We start from the raw sequence: 24300 nt of genomic DNA on the forward strand, positions 1-24300 counted from the left end.
ATCACATACATACATATCACATACTCCCATATGCAGCACATCACACACATATTGCCCTCTGTATTTGGTGGCCATCGGCAGTCGGTGGTCCGGCTCTTACCAGATGTGTTGTGTTCATTACTAGTAGTAAGATATGAACTGTTTGTTTCTAGGCTTCCATGTTATCAGCAGAGAACGATCCCTTGGGTCCGTTACCGCCAGGCTGGGGTATGAGATCAGTACTATTATTATTACACCCTTGGAGATACACGCGTGAAACGACCACTTATTCTGCACCCTTTGTTTTCCAGAAAGAAGAGTGGACTCTACAGATCGGGTGTATTTTGTGAATCACAACACAAAAACTACCCAGTGGGAAGATCCTCGCACTCAAGGGTAGGGTCCAGAGCGGTGTATGCTGCTGCCATTGTGTTCTGTGATAGAGCTGCCCATCACATTGCTCCATTCCATCTTCAAGGAGAGATGCTTTTCCTTTTATTTCCATATCCCGGTTTGCCCTAATGCTGTGTACCTGAAGCGTAACCCATCACTAGTGTCTGCACCTGCCCCGGTGAGCGCCACCCTGTGGCTGAATCATACACTGCAGGTCCGTATGCTGCAGTAATGAGCGCAGCTCTCGCCCCTCCCCCCTGGGGACCTTTGGAGGATAGACCAGTATTCTGGAGAAATAATTTTCTACATTTTTTTTTAGGAACCAGTTACATTACTAAAAGTTTTTTTTTTTTTTACATAATAGTTTATTCTAATGGATTTCACATTCTTCACTCTCCTCCAGATCTCTGCTTGCAGGTCTTGTATAGAAACCTTCTCTTCAAGGGCTTAAAAATCGGTCGTGGGATGGTCGCAAGGTGCACGTCAGGCGATCTGGCTGTGTTTCCTCTGTCAAAAATCATGCGGCATTTAGCCAATACAATTATGTAGTCTCCTGCGCACGTGATGGGTGCGACCTGTGTCCATACCCTAACGATACGGTTATTGCTAGAAACTGTGTGATCATCCGATGACCAGGAGTTTTTATTTGCTGAGTGTAAGTAATAATGGCCTCCATTGAGTCACAGCAAGCAGAGATCTGCAGCTTTTTTTTTTTAATTAGTTAAAATTCCTAAAAATTCATTAAAAGTAATGCCACCAAGTTTTCCAGAAATGTGTCACTTACTTGGCTGCTTGTTGTCGTATGGATAAAATCCGTGTTTTATCAGCAGGAGTCCTCCAAATAGATGAGCTCTGTATAGCCGCACTCCCACAACTGATTGCCAGCGTTCTGCCTATGCACAGTGTACACAGGACACTGCCAATCAGAGAGGGATATACATAGATATGCAGCAGGGAAAACAGGGATTTTATCAGAACTAGAACAAGCAGCCCTGTAAGTGACCTATCGCAGGAATCAGGGTGTCTGCCCCTACATCATTCTGCTCTCAGATTACGTAGCAATAACCTGCTGACGGATTCCTATAAAGGCTTGCAGCACTGGGGCTTATATGTCAACAGTCTTGGATACAAGTGGAAACCAGTTAGAACTCCGTTTTCATTCACTACATGGAGTATATCTCGCCCCTGACAGCGAGTGCAGATAGACGAGTCTTCCTCCCATCCGGTCACATCCCGCCTGTCCTCTTCCTGCTGACACTGGCAGAGGATGGTTGGCGCGGTCTGCTGCGGTCCTGGATGAGCTGCGCCCTGCAGGTACGATCACTCAGAGCACAAAGCAGAGCCACACCACCGTGCGTGCCGTAGTTTTAGCATGACCTTGCTTCTTTATTGTTGGCCATGTTGGACTTCACATGTTCCAAAATTTAGTAATTTACAACTATGCAACTTCTGTCCTCTGCAATATAATATTGGTGCTGCAAGATCCCGACCAGACCAATGTGCGTGATCGTACCCACATGGCTAGAGCGTCTCCTTATAGAGGACTGCGAGCTCGTCACACCTCCACGGTGCTGTGTACTTTCCGATGTATAAGCTTGATTTTTTTTTTTTTTTGCTATGACCCTGCATGTGATTTTTGCCTGGTCGGAGCAGACCAATTCCTGGCTGTCCACCAAGTTGTTTCCCTTCCATCTACCTTGTATGTACAAATACCGGGAACCTCAGATTAGTCAGTGGGGCCCACCTTTTTGGGTTTTTCCTTCTGCTATTGCCTGGGTGCTGGAGTATTTGCCCCCCACAGCTGTGGAGGCAGAGAGGGTGCACAGAGGACTGCGGGTGGCATGTGAACCGCTGCTTGTCTCATCCCTGCTGTCAGCTTCCATTTGTTTTAGGGGTAACGCAGGACATAAGTCAGTATGATGCCGGAGGAGGGTTGTCAGGAGAGATGATGGGTACACATATACTTTTTTGTAGCTTGACTTCTGATTATTCTCAGGCTCCTCTGACCCTCATAAAGCAAGTTTTCTATGGGTAAAAACATTTTTTTAAAAGTGCATTCACCGGTCAGCCATTCATAGCGGAGATAGAAGAGCCGAGGTAACGGGGGATTACAGATATTGCCGTTGATCTGTGCTAAGCTGTTTCCATAACTCATCCACTGCTTCTAAGAAAGCAGAGAAACGCAGACACTCTGCTGTCTCCATAATCCAGACCACCTCCGGCCATCACCCCTTTCAGGAGGACCCGCCGCAGCTCTCCTTACATTTCTGTCTTAGTAAATGCTTCTTGTGCGGTGCCGCTCCTCTGTTATTCCTTTTGGGCTCATATATGGATGTATCGGTTTCCCTGTAATGATGGAGCCAGTCCGTACATAGTGTCCATGGCTGCTGTCGGGGCAGACGGTACAGGGACCCGCCATATTGTACTAGTAATGCCCAGGAGGAGTAACAGAGGTACGGGATGTCTGCACATTTTTATTTTGTAGGAAATAATTGCATTAACTAAAATCCCAAACTACGACTACTAGCAGTGCATAACTTGTGTGTTCTGTATGAAGGCTTCTTATTAATGGTTGCTCCCTCCCCACAGTTTACAAAATGAGGACCCCTTACCCGAGGGCTGGGAGATTCGGTACACGAGAGAAGGGGTAAAGTACTTTGTAGATCACAACTTAAAGACCACTACTTTCAGTGACCCCCGGACTGGAAAGTCATCAGTGTAAGTACCGGGAAGCCTCAGCGAGCGGCGGTCCGCTCCGCGCGGCGCTACAGCTCATGTTGGGACATAGCACTCAGGTTTGGAGCACACAAGTGGTCTTGTGGTGATGGCAGCTGCAGATCATTCATTGCTGCTTTTCTCCATAATGATGGGCTGTGAAGATGAAGCGCGGCCTGGAACAGCCGCTGCTCCCAGTGATTGCTTGTATTCAGTGGGATTCATTCATCCCCTGCCATACAGTCACCTGTGTGCTCCCGGCCGCACTGCTTGGTGTACATCTGTATATGACGCGTGTGACGCTGTCCTGTATCCGCCGGCTTCTCCATGTGAAGACTATACATGCGGCATGTATAGATCTTCGGTGCTTTGTGGAAGACATGTTTTATTTCTGTTTGGCTCATCCGATGTGCTGCTTTCTTCACATTCTCATGTCGTGTTTTCTGTGGTTATGCCGTCCATATTCCCATATAATTATGTATGTGTCCACACTGCGGCTCGTAAAGCAGACCAGATCCTTCCTGGCCATAGTGACTGCACTATGTACATATATAGATACACTTCTGCAGCGTGAATTGTCCTTCGATGCTGATTGTAAATCCACAGTTTGTCAATTTTTACTGTGGATGCAAATTTGTAACATAATCAATACCAAGAAATTCCAGCCGGGCCAAAAGGACAATCGCCTGGTAGATGGTAATTAGTGATGAGTAAATGTGCTGGGATAAGGTGTTATCTGAGCATGCTCGGGTGCTAACAGGGTCTTCGGCGTGCTCGAAAAATATGTTCTAGTCCCCACGGCGGCATATCTCGTGGCTGTTCGACAGCCCCATCACATGCAGGGATTCCATAACAAGCAGGCAATGCATGCATGTGTTGTGGCTGTCAAACAGCTGCGACACAAACAGTCGCAAGGACTGCAACATGTTTTTCGAGCACACCGAAGTCACTGTTAGCACCCGAGCATGCTGAGATAACACCTTATCAGAGCACGCTCGCTCATCACTAATGGCAATGGCTACATATGCGTCAGGAGCAATGTGAGTGTGGTCCAAACGCTTCATACCCAATATTCTGGCCAAGGGTTGTCACCATGTACTGCTTTTTGGCTGATAGAAGTTATAAGTGTCATCCGTAAGTGGGTAGCAGAATCGCTGGCAAGGTTAGCTCTCCTCTTGTCCACGCGTTTTAACCACAATGCTAGATTCCCAGAATCTAAAATCTGTCTTTCTCACTGCCTTCATTGTATTATGTAGCGACAGTCTCACATTGGAGACTAATCTAGAAGTCTGTGCTCTGTAGTGTATATACTTATCTCATATATACAACTACATGCTCCGGCATCATTACCACCCAGTTGGGCTATGGTGATTGAATTCGGCCTGATCAAGTGGCTCCTTTGGTCCTCGGCCCCTCATCTGTTGGGTCTGTCTTACAATACTTCAGTGAAATAAAGCAAGAAAAAAAAAAACCCAAAATGAGCATATTCCCTATAATAAGCAAAGGAATAAATTGTAATAGTAGATGTAACTAACATTGGATACTTGGTAACCACTATTGTGATTAAAAAAAAAGGGTAAAAGCCATCCCTCCATGACCTAGTGTACGAAATCGGGATGGTCCTATCCTGTCTCTATCATTAAAACCTTGCCTTGTGTCTGCCGACCTCAATGTGAATAAGGCAGAGCAGGACGGGGCCCGACTGTTCAGACACCCGTTTATGGGACGCTATATAGAAGAAATGCCTAGCTCAGAAAGTGCAAGAAACTACAGCAAAACCAAAGAAGTGAGCCGGAGCATAAGTTGGTATATGTGCAATTTGTAAAGTACGTTCACACTGTGGTCATTTTACAGAGAAAACCAAAGAAACAGTGAGCATACACCCTATAGTAAGCAAATAGTAATAATACATGTAAAATATAACTGTTATTTACATGCACTATTACTACAGGTTGTATGCTCATTTTGTTTTTTTTCCTTGGGTTTTATCTGTGAAGTGGCCAGTGTGAACTTGTTCTTACTAAGTGCACGTACATGAACTTCTGCTCCAGCTCATTTCTTTAGTTTTGCAGTACTTCTTTCACTGCGAAATAACGGTTCAAACCAATCACAGGCGCTGTTTCAGAAGGAAAACGTGCAGGTGAGACGGTGACTGAGAGCGACTCGGCCAGGCCCAGCATGCGCTGGACTCGTGTGCTTGGTTTGAACAGTCATTTTGCACTGAATGATTGCGTTTTTAAGGATTTTTTTTTTTCTGAAGATCCACATTGCCCCTTACTGGTCAGAAATGTTTGTGCAAGGTGTGCTCTTCAAGGTTGGTAATCTGCTCACCTCCACACGTCCCATCTCAAACCTAAGAAGTCACATAAGTATTTGTGAGACCTCGTCCGAGGTCCGGCTGTGACGTGAGGGAGTTCTATGTGGTTGTATCGGAGTACATTATCTACCTGTGTCCTGTCATACGGGCTGATCCCACGCATGTCACGGTCTCCCACCCTGCTGTATCGGCTCATGATGGGCAGACAGGAGCCTGCATGCACCGTGGCTTCAGTGCAGAGTGCGCCTTGCTATATATCCCTGATCCTACGCGCTCAATGGCTGCTATAAGCAAAACCCTTCAACCCATCTGTCCAATACATTTCTTTTGGTCTTGAACGACTTCTTAGACTTCAAACTAGTCTAGAAGATTGGATCAAGATGTTCTTTTACTTTGATGCTCATCTGCCATGATTTCTGTATGTGCTTTTAAAATATTGTGCATGAGCAGCGGATTTATATATGCCCTGACAGATGAAGACCTGATATCCAGAAACTTAAAAAAAAATCCCAGCTTAACCCTATTGCTTCCCGACTACACTGTGTGTATGTAGTCTGTTACCATGGAAACCGTTCTGCATAGGAGCTCTAGATAGAAAACGGCAGGCATTTTTTTCATTAAAACTATGGCTCCGATTCATCCAGACTAGTGCTTTGTGCGCCGGTCATGATAGTGTGCTCTGAGGTAAGGTGCGCCAAATTAATCAGCTGCTGTTCGCCGACCAGTAAGAGGTTGTGATTTACACCACGCCCCCTCTTGACTGACCTCCTCCCATTTTCCAAGTTGCGCAAAAAAAAAAAAAAAAAAATAGGGTCAGATCAAGCAATCACTGCCTGATGTATTGGCCCCAATGTTTTAATTTCTGCATTAGCACACCTTAAAAAAAAAAAATAAATAAAAAATAAAAAAACTGGCATGACGGACCGTCCCTTTAACATGATTACTAATATCCCATGACCTAAACCTACGAGCCGTAGTGCATGCGGTCCCCTGGGCTGTTGGGTTATTATGGGATGCTCTGATTTATAAAGGGGCTCTATAGTATGATATATCTTCAGTGTAGCCAGTGTTTTTTTTTTCTAAAAATGTTTCTATTTGTCTTCAGGACGAAGGGGCCCCAGATTGCTTATGAGCGCAGTTTTCGGTGGAAGCTCGCCCATTTTCGTTATTTGTGTCAGGTAATCATTCTTACAGGCAGTGCTGTAATGGCGCGTGCGGGCTGTGATGTAAGGTGACGGCGGCGTCGGACTCCTCTCCGTACCGCAGGGTGTTCTGCCCCCGACTCACTACACATGACATGATTACTAATCTCTAAACTTCTTTACAGTCCAATGCCTTGCCGAGCCACGTGAAGATAACCGTATCCAGGCAGACGCTATTCGAGGACTCTTTTCAGCAGGTACATATTAGTGGTAAGAGGGGGCTAGCCACCCGGGACCCCACCATACACCCTCCATGCTGGAAGGAATGTATCAGCATATGATCAGCATGCCGGGAATGTAGACATCCATCACATGCAGCTCCGGATCCCGGCGTTCACAAGCAGGAAATTATCATTTATACGTCCTCATGTAATGTATATAGCGGAGCTGAAAGTGCAAACTAGTATATGGGGCTGGGTACAAAACCTATAGAAGAGGCCATGGCCACTATAGGGTTCTATGGTAAGGGTTAAAGTGACCCTATATGTCCCCATAATAGTCCCATGGACCATTGCCGCTCCTTCATACTCACAGCTGCATGTGTTGCTGGTCTTCTGGGATCAATATTCAGCGGAGGCGTTGGTGAGCATTGCAGCCAATTTGCACCCTCCGTCACCTTTTTTTTGTGCCTGCCCACCTCCCTAGCTCCATTAATAAGGGTTTGTCCAATAGTGTACAGCCCTGTTAATATTCTGCTGATCAGTTCCATCTCCGCTATTTAGAGTATAGTACAAGTCGTTTTGGCTTTGCCCCCCTAGCCAGGGGGCGGACAGAGCTTAGTTATTTATTTTTGTCTTGTTGCAAAGGGGAGAGGCTCCTGCTGCAAAAATGTAACAGTTCTTCCCTCATTTCCTAAGAAAACGCAGATCTAATAACGGATTTTCCTTATTTGTTACTGTAACTTTGCAGCACTAGGACGATCAAGGACAACTTCTGCAAGGAGGTTTTTATGTTCTTCCCAGGTTTCGGTGGGTTTCTTCCGGGTTTAGATTGTGAACCCCAATGGGGATAGTGTTAATGTCTGTAAACCGCTATGCGATATGATGGTGTTGTATAAGCAAAACCTGTAGCCTGGCCCCCAGATATCACTTCTTTATTGTATTAGTTTCATTATATAACAGGATATTATAGCTATTTCGGACCCCCACAGAGTGAAGATCCGAAGAGCGTCTCCTGTAATGAGCCTCCTCATAACTGGCTGACATTAGTAGATAAAGTACAGGACCCAGAGGTGGCACACGAGAAGTCTTGGCTAAACTGCGATTTTTTTTTTTTTTTGGAGGAGATTTGCTTTAGTGCGGACTGTCAGAAGTGACTACTTGGTTCCGGTGCAGAGTAGCGCCGTGCAGTTCATTGCCCCCCATAGTGAGGAAGGAGCAGAGCACAAAGCCACCCTGACCCAGTTTCTTCATTGCCTTTCACCTACAGATAATTCTGCTCCGACATATTTAGTATTCATGAATTCAGAAAGTGTAGACTTGTAGAAATCGATGAAAGCACAAGTTCACAAAGGTCTCCTTTTCTTTTTCCTCTCTCCCGTACAGATAATGGCCCTGAAGCCTTATGACTTAAGACGACGATTATACGTTATGTTTCGGGGTGAAGAAGGTCTTGATTATGGAGGACTGGCAAGGTAATTCTTTTAAGTGTAGAAAAAAAAAAGGTCTTGTTCTAATAATAAAGCACACCACTTTTATCAAGGCAAGATCTCTTCTGGCAAACCAGATATATTGGGCACATTATGCCTGAGACGATATACAAAGGGTTACCTCCGAGACCTGGCACAACACAATGGCTCAACAAAGTCGGGGACATCATTCTCAGGGGAAAAAAAGTGATTTTAATAATGCAGGAAAGGCTTCTTCGCAGTAAGAGTGGTCAGATTATGATTTGTTACAACAGAAGAAATGGCAAAATCAAGATGAAATGAAATGAAGACATAATAATTATAGTATGAAGGAGTTTCCAGGACAAAGGAACACCAAAGCTGTAGATAAGATATGGTGTATAACTTTTATTAAGTCATCAGTATGTGTAGCTGCAGAAGCATAAAATCGGCCGTTTCCACTTCAGACCTATACAATACATAAGAAATTGAAAGAAAAAAAACTCCACTACATAGTACAATAGATCAATATCAGGATATTGGGAAACAATTAGAAATTTGGTATAGCCGCACAATTGAAACCAATAGGAATGATAGAGGTAAGTATGAATGACATGTAATTATGATGGCATATTTTTGCATTGTGATAAATGGTACCCATGTGCCCTATATTGTAATCTGGTGTGAATTGAGAGACCTTTCACTCATTGTGGTTGACACTTGAGTCTAATTTTTTTTAAAGGCAATCTGTCACCAGATTTTTGCCTTCTTATCTCAGGGCAGTGTAATGTAGGAGCAGAGACCCTGATTCCAGCGATTTCACTTACTGGACTGATGGCTGTAGGTTTGATAACATCACTGTTTTATCACCAGGAGATTCACTAGTGGACTGGTAAACTTGCTGCGATGTAGTCCTCCATATTCATAAGCTCTGTATTTCCTTATCCCCACTGATTGGTAGCTTTTTGCCTATGCACAGTGTGCACAGAAACCTGACAATTAGTGGTGTGGACAGGGTTATACTGCTCTGCCCTTACTTATTGCAGCTTTCAGATGAGACAGCAAAACTTGGTGACCGTTTCTCTTAAATAGTGTCATCATTGACTATTCGGTCTATCCTTTTAAATTGTGATGTGTGTAAACAGTTTTTAGTAGCAAGACGATGATTGCTACCTTATAGTAATAGGCTATTGCTATCAGTAGGCTTTCTAAAAACGTATGTAGATTTAAAAAAAAAAAAAAAAAAGTTTATTTTTAAGCATGATGTTAAGGAAGTTGATTTGCAGATTGTTAATGTGTGGGGTAAATTGCAGGTCAGGGTCAACACAGTTAATAAAATTATAGAATGTGTTGAAAGGTTGTACATTTCCATACCAAATCCAAAAATATCATCAATGTACAGTGGTGTTCAAAAGTCCTGCATAGGATAAATTGATTTTTCAAGTTTTAAACTTTATCTGTCGAATATCTTCGATGCTAATATGACATATTATATATGGTTTTGTTCAGAATACAATTTTGCATTCTCTCCCTGTAATATTTTTATCTTTTGAAGCAGTTTTGCCTGAAATTATTGCAACAATATGGGAATTGAAAGCACAACTATATATTGTACAGCTTCAGATCCAAAATTAGCCAATCACAGATGAGGTTCTTGTGACCAATCATAACCTGGCTATGGCAGCCAATCACATTGCATTACATTGCATCACATCTGCTGCTTTGTTTGTTTGTTTTATCTGTTGGTCTATGTAGTGAATCATACTGTAGAGTTTTATGATGGGAGCCTTCAGATTTTTGTCAGCGGAGGATCGTGTGCGAGTTGTGGTGCTACATGAAGAGGGTTATACTGGCCCCCAGATCGCAAGGAAGGTCGGCTGTAATCAGAGTACAGTCATAAGAATTTTGCAGAAACATAAGCAGCTTGGAATTACCCAGGACAGGCCCAGATCTGGTCGGCCCAGAAAGTCAACTAAAAGGGAGGATAGAGTACTGATAAGAACATCCCTTGCCAATCGAAAGCTCACCTCTCCTCAGCTTCTGCGAGAATGGCAAGAAAAGTGCAATATTGAGGTAGCAACATCAACTTTTAGGAAGAGATGTTTGGAAGCAGGATTGAGAGGGTGCAAGGCCCGAAAGAAGCCATTGATGACAGCCATACAAAGGAGAAAACTGTGGGCATTGAAATATTTAAAATGGAGGAAGGAGGAGTGGGAAAAAGTGCTATTTAGTGATGAAAGCACTTTTTGCATTTTAGGAAATGATGGCAAGTGTTATGTGAGAAGGTTCCCACATGAAGAGTACAAGCCAGAGTGTTTGAGCTTCTCTGTGAAACATGTAATGAAAGTAATGGTCTGGGGCTGTATGGCAGCCAATGGTGTTGGAAGAACAAGGTGGCTACTATTGACTGGCCAGCTCAGTCCCCGGACCTCAATCCAATTGAAAATTTGTGGCACAAGGTATCATTAGAGATATCTAGAAAACAGCCAAGGACCAAGAGTGAGTTGATTGAGGCTCTGATACAGGCCTGGAACCACATCATCACTCGTGAACATCTGCAGAAGCTTGTTCACTCAATGCCACAGAGATGCAAGCTGGTGCTCAAGAGCAAAGGCTGGCCAGTAAAGTATCAGAAGCTAAAGATGCACTCAAAAGGCCCTTTTCAGGACTCTGAATTAAATAAAAAATAATAAATCTTAAAAAGTAAAATTTAAGTCTGTGTGAACTTGCATTGGAAGTTAATGAACTTAGAAACCTGTTCACCATTCTACACACTGTACTGGTGTAGGTATGGTTATGCTGTAAAAAAAATTATCAAAAATGCGCATGCCATAAAATTAATACACTTGGGACATTCAAAAATGAGTATGGCAAACAATGAGGGATTACAAAGACATATATGTTCCACCAGTTTCACTGTAGAGCTGCAGAAGTATGAAACATATAGTTTTCTTCACGCCTATGCAGGACTTTTGAACACAACTGTAATGGAGCCATACCATGAAGTGTGAAAACAGGATGATTATATACATGATCCACTTCAAACATTGCCATAAAACAATTGGCATAAGGTGGGGCTATGTTAGAGCCCATTGCGGTACCTTTATTTTGAAGGAAAAACTTACTCCCAAAAAAGAAAATCGTTTTCTTGCAGCAGTAATTCCAAACAAAAAGAAATCTAGAGTGTACTTAATTGTGAAGAGTATGGAAGGTGATCAACTACAGATGCAAGTACATCATGTAAGATGGAGGTATACAGACTATTAAAGGGAACCTGTCATGTTACCTGCAGATTAACAGCATGTTTTTAAGAGTTCTGAACCTGCACTGCACTGAACTAAACCAGCGCCTGCACTAGAGCCCCACTGCCGACAGGAAATGAACTTTATTCCTCTAAGTGCACGTGCTGGGCAGGTTCAGAACGCTATTATCATGCAGATTAACCCCATATCTGCAGGCTAATAGCGTTTTTCCACATGGCAGGTTCCCTTTAACGTCTAAAGTAATGAGTAAACTATGTAGAGGAATAGGTCTGAGTGATGAAATGTAGATCATAATCTTAGAGCTCTGTAAACAAAAAGATGAAAACCTTGTGGCCCTCAGGATATGACTGAACAATGATTTTCTTTAGTTGTTTTATTAGATTATATCACTTGTTTCGCACTTATTTCTTTGAGGCAAAATTACTCCCAATAAGGCCTGTGATGATCACAGACAGTACATGGAATGGCGTCAGTGTGTTGTCCATGTGATTAACATTGTAATGAATAGAAGTTCTGCAATTTATTTTGTTTTTTTCCAAACGTGAAAACGGACACTGACCAAGCACTGAGGAAATTCAGATGAACAACATCCATGTTTGTACGTGCTAGAAAAATTATTAACGTCCGAATGAGACCTAGCCCGGGAGCTTTATTACTTTACCTCTGGGGAAAATGGCTTCGTATGAGAGGCCAGTGGCTTGTAACGGGTGCCAGCAGGTTTCTGGGACCGGTGATTTCCGACTTCCAGCACAATAAGAATTGTACAAGTTTGAGGTTTCACATTCTGACTAACCCTGTTGCCCAGTATCACGTGATGACCTCTGTGGACACCATTTGTGCTCGGCTTCCGTCCATCACCCTGACATTGGACCTGTTTTTTCTTTCAGAGAGTGGTTTTTCCTCCTGTCCCACGAAGTTCTCAATCCTATGTACTGTTTGTTTGAGTATGCTGGTAAAAGCAATTACTGTCTGCAGATCAACCCGGCCTCCACCATCAACCCCGACCACCTGTCATACTTCTGCTTTATTGGACGCTTCATTGCGATGGTCAGTTCTCATTTCTTCAAGATATTACTGCATTATGTAGGGACGGACTCGCCGTGCTTATCATTGTGTGATTCCATGTAATGCTAAAAGTGATAATGGTTTGATGAAAGCTCTTTATTCTCCTGTTAACATGACACACACATACAAGACAGTACACCGTCGTGTACCGGCAAATTTCGATGCGATTTAGGCTACGTTCACATTTGCGTTGTTGGGCGCAGCGTCGGCGACGCAACCAACAACGCATGTACACAACGCAGCGTTTTGCGACGCATGCGTTGTCATAAGATCCTACAGATCGGGACTTTCGGCGCAGGGAAAACGCTCCCCTGCGCCCTGTCTTGTGCACCTATATGACGCATGCGTCGTAAAACGCAGTACAACGCATACCGGCGCATGTCCATGCGCCCCCCATGTTAAAGATAGGGGCGCATGACGTATGCGTCGACGACGCTGCACCCAACAACGCAAATGTGAACGTAGCCTTAGGCTCTGTTTATATTGTCTTTGTCACACTTCAGTTCTGTGAGGGCTTCCATCTGTAGCCCCGAAAAAAAACAGATTTAGCCATACTCGCCAATGGGGCCATTGAAGCAGAGGAGTCACTTTGTGCTTTGGCTGACCTCGGATTTGGCAGTATCTTCCTTTTTGAGGTGGGGAAAAAAGTGTAGTCGGCCACACCTTGTGTGCTCCTCTCAAAAAAGGTGGACTCTGCACAGAGCACATCCATCCATTTTTTTTTTTTTTTTTTTTTTTATTTACTCAATGGCCCGTCGATGACCCTGAGTTCAGTTTTCAAAGCCCCAAGAGAGTTGCTAATGTGCGCCAAAGTCGTTATGTGAACATAGCCAAAAGCAGAGGAGCAGTGAAGTCGCCATTTCCATATGTAGATGTTGAGTACGTCCCCTTAGGGTAAGTTACCACGTAGTGTAAATGGCTTAAGATGGAAAGAATGATAAAACCCACACCTTTTCCACCACGATATTTCCAGTAGTATTTACCATTTGCAGTTTCCATGCTGCGGACATTTTGCAGACTTGCACCACTCATTGTATTATCGTTCCAATTATTTAAATTTGATCCCAGTAAATTTCATCTCCACGTTGCTGAAAATTTGTTCACAAAAATCGTCGGTTTAAAATCTGCAGCGTGACGATTCTTTGTGAGGAAGTTTATCCCAGATTTTATCCTTTTACAAAAAAACAGCAATAAATCCTAAGTACAGACAGCCGCCTCTGCTTTTTTTTTTTTTTTTTGTGGGGGAGGGAATGTAAATGGGAATCTGACATCCGATAGAGCCGTGGTCCGACCAGCGAGTATTATTTCAGCCGGGTATGTGTTACGTTGTGGCGTTTCAGAGAGCACGAACATTTTAAAATCCGGGCGAGGACCATGCTGCTGGTGAGAGTAGTCCACGAGGCCGGTGCCTAGCGGCTTCTGCCCGCCCTGTTCCCCTAGACTGACAGGTCTCTCCCTATGTGTATAGAAAGCGATCTGGGCCGAGGCGAGACAAGCTGCTGGGGACCGGCCTCTCGGACTAGGCACCCGAGTGTTTCGCCGGTTTTGAAATTCATGTTTGCTCTGACAATCCGTAGCATAAAGCATACTGAAATGATATCGCTAGGGTCTGGTATACTGCCCGTGGCTGAGCCAGCATGTATCAGCTGTCAGGTTCATTGTAACCAGCCAGTGAAGACGCTCTCCTGTCGGCATTGATATCCGATCCTGGTTGCCAGTGTTGGCTGTGAGAGAGCGTGCTGGGATAAGGTGTTATCTGAGCATGCTCGGGTCATAACGGAGTGTCTTTGACGTGCTCAAATATTATATAACATGTTCAAGTCCCCGCTGCAGCATGTCTCAGTGCTGCCAGACAGCACATGTCTGTTGTTAGACAATCCCTGCCTGTGTTGTGGCTGTCTAACAGCAGCGAGACATGGAGCCGTGGGGACTCGAACATAGTATTCAAGCATTCCAAAGACACTGGGATAGCACATGAGCATGCTCAGATAACACCTTATCCCAGCACGTTTACTGAGACTTATAAGACATTAGTTCATTGTGTGAGCAGCATTTTGCTGTTTTGATCATTGCGATTGGGATTCCTGCTTCTTTTTAAGCATCTGATCATTTCCATCATTTAGATTATTGTTGTCAGCTCTTTAGGACGTCCTGTCACACCTGACAACAGGCCGTCACCTGGCTTTACGCTCCGCGTAGAAATAATATGACGGCAGAACTGTGAGCGGCTTCTCTTGTGCGGTCAGACTTTGTCCTGCTGTATGAAGCGCAGACGTCCTGCTCGATCCACGGCGCACATTGGGATTACTTTAGCCTTGTGCAGAATAATTTAGTTTCTTTTTTACAATTTTTCATAAATGTGTCAATATCCTGCAGACTTCTCTGCCATCTGACCATATAGCAGAGGATGTTTTGGCATTAAGTCAGTTAAAACTAACAACAGAAGTTACAACGTTGATGATTGTGGCAAAGTTCCCTTCATATCATCCCATAGAGAGAGTCCATCTCATAAGAAGTAAGTTGCTGGCTGCCTGTGGCCACCACTAGGGGGAGCCTGCGGCATACTGACTCACATCGCTCTCGATATTGGCCCCCTCCCTGACATAGGATGTATCCGCTGTATGGAGGCTGCTCCTTATCGGCTTTGATGTAGAGTAGCTTTTATATGGCAAACCACCACTGTTCCCCTGCCCTCCCCCAAAGCGAGATCACAAGGAGCCAGTGGTTTGCCATGGCTGCCATCTTGGCTCACCTATGAAGCCGAGTCCATGTTCCTGTTTATCACAATGTTGTACTATTACGGTATCTGGAACAATCAGTCAATGGTCACAGGTTTAGGTTTCCTTTTCGGAGTAAAAAAAAATTAAAAATGTTACAAACAAATGTAAATTACTCACCTTTCCCAATTAAAAAAAAAAAAAAAAAAAAGTGAAAAATATGAAAGAGCCTATAAAAGTCCTACCTATCAAAATACAAAATTATTTAAAGGAGTTTTCCACTTCTCGGACAACGTCTTCTCAATCCATGTATTTGCTCCCAGTAAAATGATAGCACTTACAGTATCCTCCGGTGCCGTTCCAGCGGTGTCAGCACTGTCGCTCTCCCTATCGTCGGACATATTACATACATCTGGAGGGAGTGAAAGAGAAGACATGCAATAAATAAAATGAAAAGGGGTAACAGCATGCGGTCCGCTCGCCCTCTAGTGGGAGGTACGAGATTGCACGTGATCTGATAAATCTAGAGAATTAGGAAAACGTGGCATCGGCCACTATAAAGGAACGTTATGTTACTACACACAGTGTGTTCACCTCGACAACAATGTGACAAATCGGCGAGGATAAAATGTGTTGGTTGATAAACAGTAACCGGTGACTGCGGTGTTTCCCTCCAGGCTTTATTCCACGGCAAATTCATCGATACAGGATTCTCCCTTCCATTCTACAAACGGATGTTGAGCAAAAAGCTTACTATCAAAGACCTGGAGTCCATTGATCCAGAGTTCTACAACTCCCTCATATGGATCCGGTAAGTGCGTGGATTGGTACACATAAGAGAAGGAAATCTTCCATGTTTCGGCATATTTCCATAATGTTTGTGAACTTTTCTGTGCTGCTTATTTCCAGAGACAATAACATTGAAGAATGTAACTTGGAGATGTATTTTGCTGTGGATATGGAGATACTAGGAAAAGTCACGTCCCATGACCTCAAACCCGGGGGATCCAATATCCTTGTTACTGAGGAGAACAAGGAGGAATACATTGGGTGAGTTTTATCATAAGTGGGTCTCCAAAATAATAACCTAATCATCCAATGTGTGCTGCGGGTTAGCGTGCAGATCGCCTTTATTCTTCAGAGATGAAGCAGGGCACTCGTCACCCACTTCATGAAGTAATGTCTAAGAGAAGGCTTGCATCGATATAGATATACACGTGTGTGTAAACATATATATCTCGTCATATGTAGTAAGGGATCCACTCTCGGGTAGCTGCTGATGCGCACACACGGGTTCTGATTTTTGGGTTTACATCACTGAGGCTACCAAGCTCGATGATGCATATCTCCCTTCGAAGACCTGTCCGGCAGCCATCTTACACTAGAACAGGCTAATAATCCTGCAGATTGTTTACACACACACCCTATATGAGTACACCCCCAACATTTATGATAAGTATGATGTATACCTCAGGTCATTGAGGCTCTGGGGTACAGAGTTACAAACCTCTACACGCCGACTCAGCTGATCCCACAGGTTCCCTATGGAATTCAGGTCTGGAGAAAGTGCAGGCCTCTCCATTAGAGGTGCCCCAGTCTCCAGCAGCCATTCCCTAATGATGCGATCTTGATGAGCTGGAGCATTGTCATCCACGGAGATGAAATTAGGCTGGGTTGTTCATGCAGAGGCACAATGACAGGATTAATGATGATGTTCAAGTAGTAGGGGCTTGTCACTGTACCATTCACACAGTGTAGGGCAGTTCTGCACACACAGTAACACCAACATCAAAGGCTCGTCTGGTCACAACAGTGACTGATCCATGGCGTTCTCCTTGATGTCTCCAACATCTTTGGCAGCCATCATTTCTGCACTACATGAATTGACTTAATCAGTGAACAGCACTGAGTCCCACTGGTCCCTCGGCCAGTGTAGATGTTTCCTGGCCTGGTGGTGGGGTCAGGTACCCTTGCAGGTCATCTAGCACACAGACCACGGTGAGGTAAATGGTTTTGAATGGTCTGATATGACACCTCTCTTAAATGTGCCTGAAGTTGTGTGGCATTCATCATCCGGTTCCGAAGGATGTGGCCAAAGGACGTCCACTTCTCTGCCTTTCTGTGACTTCTCCAGTCTGTTACACCCTGATGATGACTCTGACTCTCCAGGCTCAGTGGCCACGTCCATCTGAGAACATCCTGCTTGAGGCCTCACAATGGTGAGGTCCTGTGGATCACTTGTTAGGGGTCCTCTTGGTGTCATGTCAGTGTGAACAGCGTGATGTGGAGGACTCTTTGATGCCTACTCTAATTGAACCCTGACATTTTTTGGGCGATTCATGGATTAAACACCTGTTGTGAATTTTGGCATTAAGCTCCTTGTCAGGGAACGGCAAGTTGTGCAAAAAGTACATTGAACAGTTGGACAGATATATATTTTTATCTTGTTTTTGATATACCGTATATACTCGAGTATAAGCCGACCTGAGTATAAGCCGACCCCCCTAATTTTGCCACAAAAAACTGGGAAAACTTATTGACTCGAGTATAAGCCTAGGGTGGAAAATGCAGCAGCTACCGGTGAATTTCAAAATTAAAAATAGATGCTCCATCCCGTTCATTATGGCCCCATAGATGCTCCACATAAAGCTGTGCCATATATAATGCTCTGCACCGTTCAGTATAGCCCCATAGACGCTCCACATAAAGCTGCCCCATATATAATGCTCTGCACAGTTCATTATGGCCCCATAGATGCTCCATAGAAAGCTGTGCCATATAAAATGCTCTGCACCTTTGATTATGGCCCCATAGATAGCTGTGCCATATACAATGCTCTGCACCTTTGATTATGGCCCCATAGATAGCTGTGCCATATATAATGCTCTGCACCTTTGATTATGGCCCCATAGATGCTCCACATAAAGCTGTGCCATATATATAATGCTCTGCACCGTTGCCCCATAGATACTCCACATAAATCTGTGCAATATACAATGCAGCTGCTGCAATAAAAAAAAACAAAAACACATACTTACCTCTCTTGCTTGCAGCTCCTCAGCGTCCCATCCCAGCGTCTCTCTGCACTGACTGTTCAGGCAGAGGGCGGCGTGCACACTAGTACGTCATCGCGCTCTCTGACCTGAACAGTCAGAACAAGAGGTCGCGAAGACGGAGCGGCGCCCGGCGGGTGGAACGTGGACAGGTAACTATGTAATACTCACCTGCTCCCCAGCGTCCCTGGCTCCTTCTCCCGGACAGCTGGTCTCCGGGTGCCGCAGCCTCTTCCTCTGTCAGCGGTCACCGTTACCACTGATTAGAGGAATGAATTTGCGGCTCCACCCCTATGGGAGTGGAGTCCATATTCATTTCTCTAATGAGCGGTCCCACGTGACCGCTGAACAGGGGAAGAGCTGCGGCACCCGGAGACCGTGGGACGGGCAGGGGGAGCGCCAGGAGCCCCGGAAGCAGGTAAGTATGCCTCAGCGCCCTCTCCCCCTCACCCGCCGACCGTGACTTGAGTATAAGCCGAGAGGGGCACTTTCAGCCCAAAAATTTGGGCTGAAAATCTCGGCTTATACTCGAGTATATACGGTATTTGCCCAAATAATACTAACAAATTTAATTTAGACTTTTCTCCATTTTTGAAGGGGTTATCTAACTTATGGAACGTGCAGCTTTGGTTTTTCTTATAGGTCTACTAAAAATTTAGTTGCACAGGCAGATTTGTGACCTCAATAAGTGCCAATGGATTATATACAAGGTCCTTTCACGTCGGCCGGTACAGACTGGAAGGGGCAGGGCAGTTGTTAGGACCCTCGTGCTGTCCCCATATATTATACCACCTTTCCGTGGCCCAGTGATCATTAGTTTGTGAAAGGACTTCGAGAAACTAAAAACTACATCTCTAGAAAGCTGCACTCCTCCAATCTGAAATATTGTATTGTGTAAACCCTCCCAGCCATGACAGCCTGCAGTGCGCTCTTGGTGTATATATGCTGTATACTCTTGCTGTGTAACCCTCAGGCCGCCATTTTGCATATCCTGGTAATTCTGCTGTTTACCTGGGTGATGAATCCTGTTCTGAACATGTTTCTTCCTCCCTTCTAGGCTGATGGCCGAGTGGAGATTTTCACGAGGCGTCGAAGAACAAACCAAAGCTTTTCTCGATGGCTTTAATGCCGTTGTCCCACTACAATGGCTGCAGTATTTTGATGAAAAAGAGTTAGAGGTTCGTCTTCTATAAACGCCCATGTTCTGTATACATATACACATCTGTCCTGTAGCACGCAGATATACAACCTACCCGACAATATCTGATTTTAGGGCCCGATTCATTATTGCATCACGTTTTTTTGTCTGTTTTTGGTGTTTTTGCCTATTTTGGATTTGTGCTAAATTCTTTTTATTCATTTTTTTTCTTAAACCTAATGTGTTCACCTTGCATGATTTCTATGCTTGCGCGTTTTTGTTTTCCAGATGGTTGCCGCCGATTCGTCAATTTTGCAAATACAAATACTCCAGTCTCCTCATCTTCCCCCCACAATGATTTTATGTACACCAGAATTGTTTGCAGAAGCATTGTAATATATTATCATAGCACATGACTTTAATGAAGTTGTCCACTACTTAGACAGTTTCTTGTCATACCCCTCGCTTGGCCCCCATAAAATAATAAAGCCTATACTCCCTTCCCGTGCCGTTCCCGCAGTGTCTGCTTTCGCCCTGCTAGGGCTCTTGTTGTTGGGGCGCCGGTGCCCAATCACCGCTGGTGTCACTGTACCCGCCTCCTCTTCATGTTTGATTTGTCCGAAGGCGGGGACAGTGATGCTGATTGGGCGCCGGGGTGACGTGATTACATCAGCCGCACGGGAGCCCCAGGGAGAGCAAGTGCCAACACCGCTGGAACGGCGCCGGCACGGGAGGGGAGTATAGGCTTTATTATTTTATGGACGCCAAACATTTTGATCAAGAAGGGCTTGTCCTAGTAGTCGACAACCCCTTTAAGAAACCAATGATTACAAGACAAAAAAAAAGTGATCGATCGGGCCCTAAGTGTTCAGGTGCGGCACAATTTGTGAGATTTATTAATACTGGGGTGCAGTCAGAATAGTGTGCCTATCATTTTGTAGAAAGTGCTGGAAGATAGTGAGGGTAAATGCAGACGTTCTCTGTGGTCAGACTTGTATATTTTTTTTGCACAGGTAATGCTGTGTGGTATGCAAGAAGTAGATCTATCAGACTGGCAGCGGAACACAGTCTACCGCCATTACACCAGAAACAGCAAACAGATCATCTGGTTCTGGCAGGTAATTCACCAGTCTCGCTCTGCCCAGATGAATTCTTCCTGTCATCATTGGATAATATTGAATTTCTTTCTATCTTTCAGTTTGTGAAGGAGATGGACAATGAGGTCCGCTTGCGGTTGCTGCAGTTCGTCACCGGCACCTGTAGATTACCTCTCGGTGGATTTGCTGAGTTGATGGGTATGTGTTAGATGTGCAGGTGAAAACACAGTAAATACTTTGTTCAGAAAGGAAATCTTGACATTTTATTATCACTGCAGGAAGCAACGGTCCGCAGAAGTTCTGCATTGAAAAAGTCGGGAAGGAAACATGGCTGCCAAGAAGTCATACATGGTAAGCTTGAATTTTGCAGAAAACCTATGAAAGAAACCCGTCAGTTCGGATGATACTATTGCCCTGCATATATACAGTTAATCTGCAGGATAATAGCGTTATGATGTTGCCCGGCCGCTTCACAGAAAGTGCGGCACTTGGTAGAAAATGAACTGTATTCCTGCCGGGCACCTGGGAGAAAAACTTTATTCCTACTGGGTTCCGCTGGCTTTCAGTCATACAGGCACTCTGGATCGGCTCTTGTCACCATTCGCTATAGTGTGAGCAGGAGCTAGAAGTACTCCCCGTCACTGATTGACAGCCGGTTCAGGAGTGCATCAGTACACAGCTAGCTGTCGGTCACAGTGCCGGGTTGTACTTACAGTCACCGTTCACAATGCTGTGAGTGGTGACTGTAGCCACACTAGTTAAACCTGTATGACTGAAAGCCGGCGGAACCCTGTAGGAATAAAGTTTTTCTCCCAGGTGCCGTACTTTCAGAAAAGTAGTCGGTCACCTTCATAACGCTATTATTCTGCAGGTTTCTAGCATTATCCGACCTAACTGGTTCCTTTTAAACAATGCTCTAGGGACTTTAAAATTGATAACCCTTATCCATACTTGGCATATTTATTACTACTCACACGCCATTTACATACACAATCACTCTGAACATGGGGAGGCGAGCAGATGCTCATGCAGGAAGAGTGTTTAAACAAAGCCGTTAATGCAACTCTTTTAGCAAGGAAGCGAAATAAGGTAATATAAAGATTTATAATTTAGCAAAGACTGATTAATAATTTAAATATAAAAAAGCTCAGTTACTCTTTACTTGCTCGATTTTTATAATGTATTAATTAAAAGCACCTTTACCAGCAATTGCAGCCTTGGATCTGAGCAGATAGGAGCTTTAGATATAAGAACACAACATTTTTTTTTCCCTTCTGCTAAAGCATTTTCAGTTACAGAAATAATTGTATGTTTATTTGGTGATGTTTCGGCTTTTTTTACCCAGTTACAAACATCAACCTTACATGTATCCTGGTGTACGAAGCAGGTTAGCTGGGTGAGCTTGCCCCATATCCGGCAGGTAATGGCTATGTGTTATAGCCAGGACCTTCCTTTAACAGCCGTGGGTGAAGCGAAAATGAAAAAAAATAAACACATGTTGTATCACTACGTTCAGAAAAGTTTGATCTATCAAAATTAACCCTCTTCATAAACACCATAAACAGAAAAATATTCAAAAATGAAGAATGTTTTTTTTTTTTTTTGGTCTCTGCAATACCATGGAAAATGCTGTATAAAAAAAAACCCAAAAAAACATCAAAATGTCCTATCAATCCCAAAATTGTATGAGTAAACGCGTAGTCTCGCCTAGCAAAAATTAAACCCATAAACGGTTCCATTGACTGAAAATGAAAACCTTATGGGTCTCGCTGACATCGCTGCCGCTGTGGGCAGGGAGTATCCATTGTTACATTCTGTAGGGCACTAAATAATTGATTAAGGAGGTGATGTGCGGTAGTGGATCACCTCTTTTAGCAGAAGCCAGAGCGTTTTAGTGGACCCTTTTTCATCTCTGATGGGGTCCGTCAAGGTTAAGGTTTCTGCCATTTTGATGCCGCACTATTCTTGCCTTCTAACGTGATCGTGACCTTTGCAGAACACATTGCCGGACAGCGTTCAGATATACGTTAGTCGTGTATACAATATGACTATGGTCATTAATTACACCAAGTTTTCTTCCCCTTCCTTTACAGCTTCAATCGTCTGGATTTGCCACCATATAAAAGCTACGAACAGTTAAAAGAAAAGCTGCTTTTTGCCATTGAAGAAACAGAAGGCTTTGGACAAGAATGAGCAGCTGCTGCTGCGAGGACGGAGCATTGAGTAGTTATGGACATCTATTTTCTGCCCAGCCAAGTAATATTGCACACTCTTAATTGTACATAAGCTGTGTAGTCTGTACAGTAATCTTTCTGATACTAATGCGTAGAGATTTCTGTTCTTCCACATAGATATGCAAAACACTTTAGCCTTTTCTATTTTTATTTATTTTTTTTCCTCCAAAATGACTGAATAGAAGAAAAAAATAACCTTTAATTTTAAATGCTGACTGAAAATCTTTATTTTAAAATTTATATATCTACGTGTACGTCCCGAGAACTCTAGTTTTATAGGGTTCTCGGTCTATAAGACATCACAGCCATTTGATGAGGCCTGGACTTGCTTTATTCAGTACAGTAAAACCTGCAAACAGTGGCTGTTCACATACGACATCTTTTCCACAGATGTTACTTGCATGGCTGCCAACAAAGCTGTTGAAAGCTAATGCCAAAAAAAAATTACTAAAAAGTTACAAAAAAAAATCTTTTGAGTAAAATGTACAAGAGAAAGCTGCTGGCTTTATAAGATGGCAGAATCCGCACAGTTCTGTCCTTCATTTATTTCAGTGTGATAGCCGATTTTTTTTTTTTTTTTTCGAATGGAGCAAAAGTAGCCAAGGCCGAGAGTGGAGCCGCGCAAAATTAGTTTTATCACGATTCTTAACATTTAATATGAAGGGGTCACAGTTATGTTGCTCCGCAACGTGTTGTGATTTCCACCCTTAAGTTGGAAGTGTTAGCGAGTGAACAAGTGGCGTGCGATGCCATGAGCAAGATTTTTAGGTACAAGACAGAAAAAATAAACATGTCTTGGATGAATATTGAAAGGACAATGCAAATCCTTTCAGAAGTTGAATAAAAAATTTTTAACCTCATTTTGTTTTGTGTGGTCTTTGGTCGTAGGAGAAACACAATGGGTAAACTGCTATGAAAGTCTACGTTCACATTTGCGGTCTGCGCCACAGCGTCGCCGCATGCGTCATGCGCCCCTATATTTAACATGGGGGCGCATGGACATGCGTCGCACTTGCGTTTTGCGCCGCATGCGTCATTGCGGTGCACGCGTCCGGGCGCAGAGGACGCAGCAAGTTGCATTTTTGCTGCGTCCAAAATCAATCAAAAAAAGGACGCATGCGGCGCAAAACGCAGCGTTGTGCATGCGTTTTGCTGCGTTTTTGTTTGCGTTGTGTCGCCGACGCTGCGGCGCACAACGCAAATGTGAACGTAGCCAAAAATGGCATGGATCATGTCGTAATGTAGGAGAACAGCGCTGCTTGTGCAGAGATCACTGGGATGAGCAGTGGAAGATAACAAATATGTTCACCTAGTAGAAATGTGCAAATGCCAGGCACAACTCTGTGAAAAAAGGATGTGAAAAGCTCAGATTGATGGGATGATGAAGGCACTAGTCCAGAGCCAAAACCACATCGCTTTGGAATAGAAGGGCCCAATTTCTATAGGATTTTTTTGCCATAATTGTATCCTAAACCTATTTGAAAAATTACAACATTTTTTGCTTTTGCTCAACTAAAAGTT

At 43.9% G+C, this 24300-nt stretch overlaps 1 protein-coding gene across 1 annotated transcript in view; it reads left to right on the plus strand.

Moving 5' to 3' along the window:
• The window catches only part of WWP1 (WW domain containing E3 ubiquitin protein ligase 1), a 100729-nt gene extending 77090 nt beyond the window's left edge, over nt 1-23639 (plus strand). The window contains exons 11-24 of the mRNA XM_077270778.1: nt 153-207; nt 291-375; nt 2962-3090; nt 6510-6582; nt 6732-6803; nt 8151-8239; nt 12363-12522; nt 15935-16068; nt 16167-16307; nt 19368-19488; nt 20462-20566; nt 20647-20743; nt 20824-20896; nt 22639-23639. Of these exons, the coding sequence (XP_077126893.1) occupies nt 153-207; nt 291-375; nt 2962-3090; nt 6510-6582; nt 6732-6803; nt 8151-8239; nt 12363-12522; nt 15935-16068; nt 16167-16307; nt 19368-19488; nt 20462-20566; nt 20647-20743; nt 20824-20896; nt 22639-22738 (1434 nt within the window). The 3' untranslated portion in view covers nt 22739-23639. The remainder of the gene's footprint in view (nt 1-152; nt 208-290; nt 376-2961; nt 3091-6509; nt 6583-6731; nt 6804-8150; nt 8240-12362; nt 12523-15934; nt 16069-16166; nt 16308-19367; nt 19489-20461; nt 20567-20646; nt 20744-20823; nt 20897-22638) is intronic.
• The last annotated feature ends 661 nt before the right edge of the window (nt 23640-24300 follow it).

The sequence above is a fragment of the Ranitomeya variabilis genome, chromosome 6 (genome assembly GCF_051348905.1).
Source record: "Ranitomeya variabilis isolate aRanVar5 chromosome 6, aRanVar5.hap1, whole genome shotgun sequence".
Lineage (NCBI taxonomy): Eukaryota > Metazoa > Chordata > Amphibia > Anura > Dendrobatidae > Ranitomeya > Ranitomeya variabilis.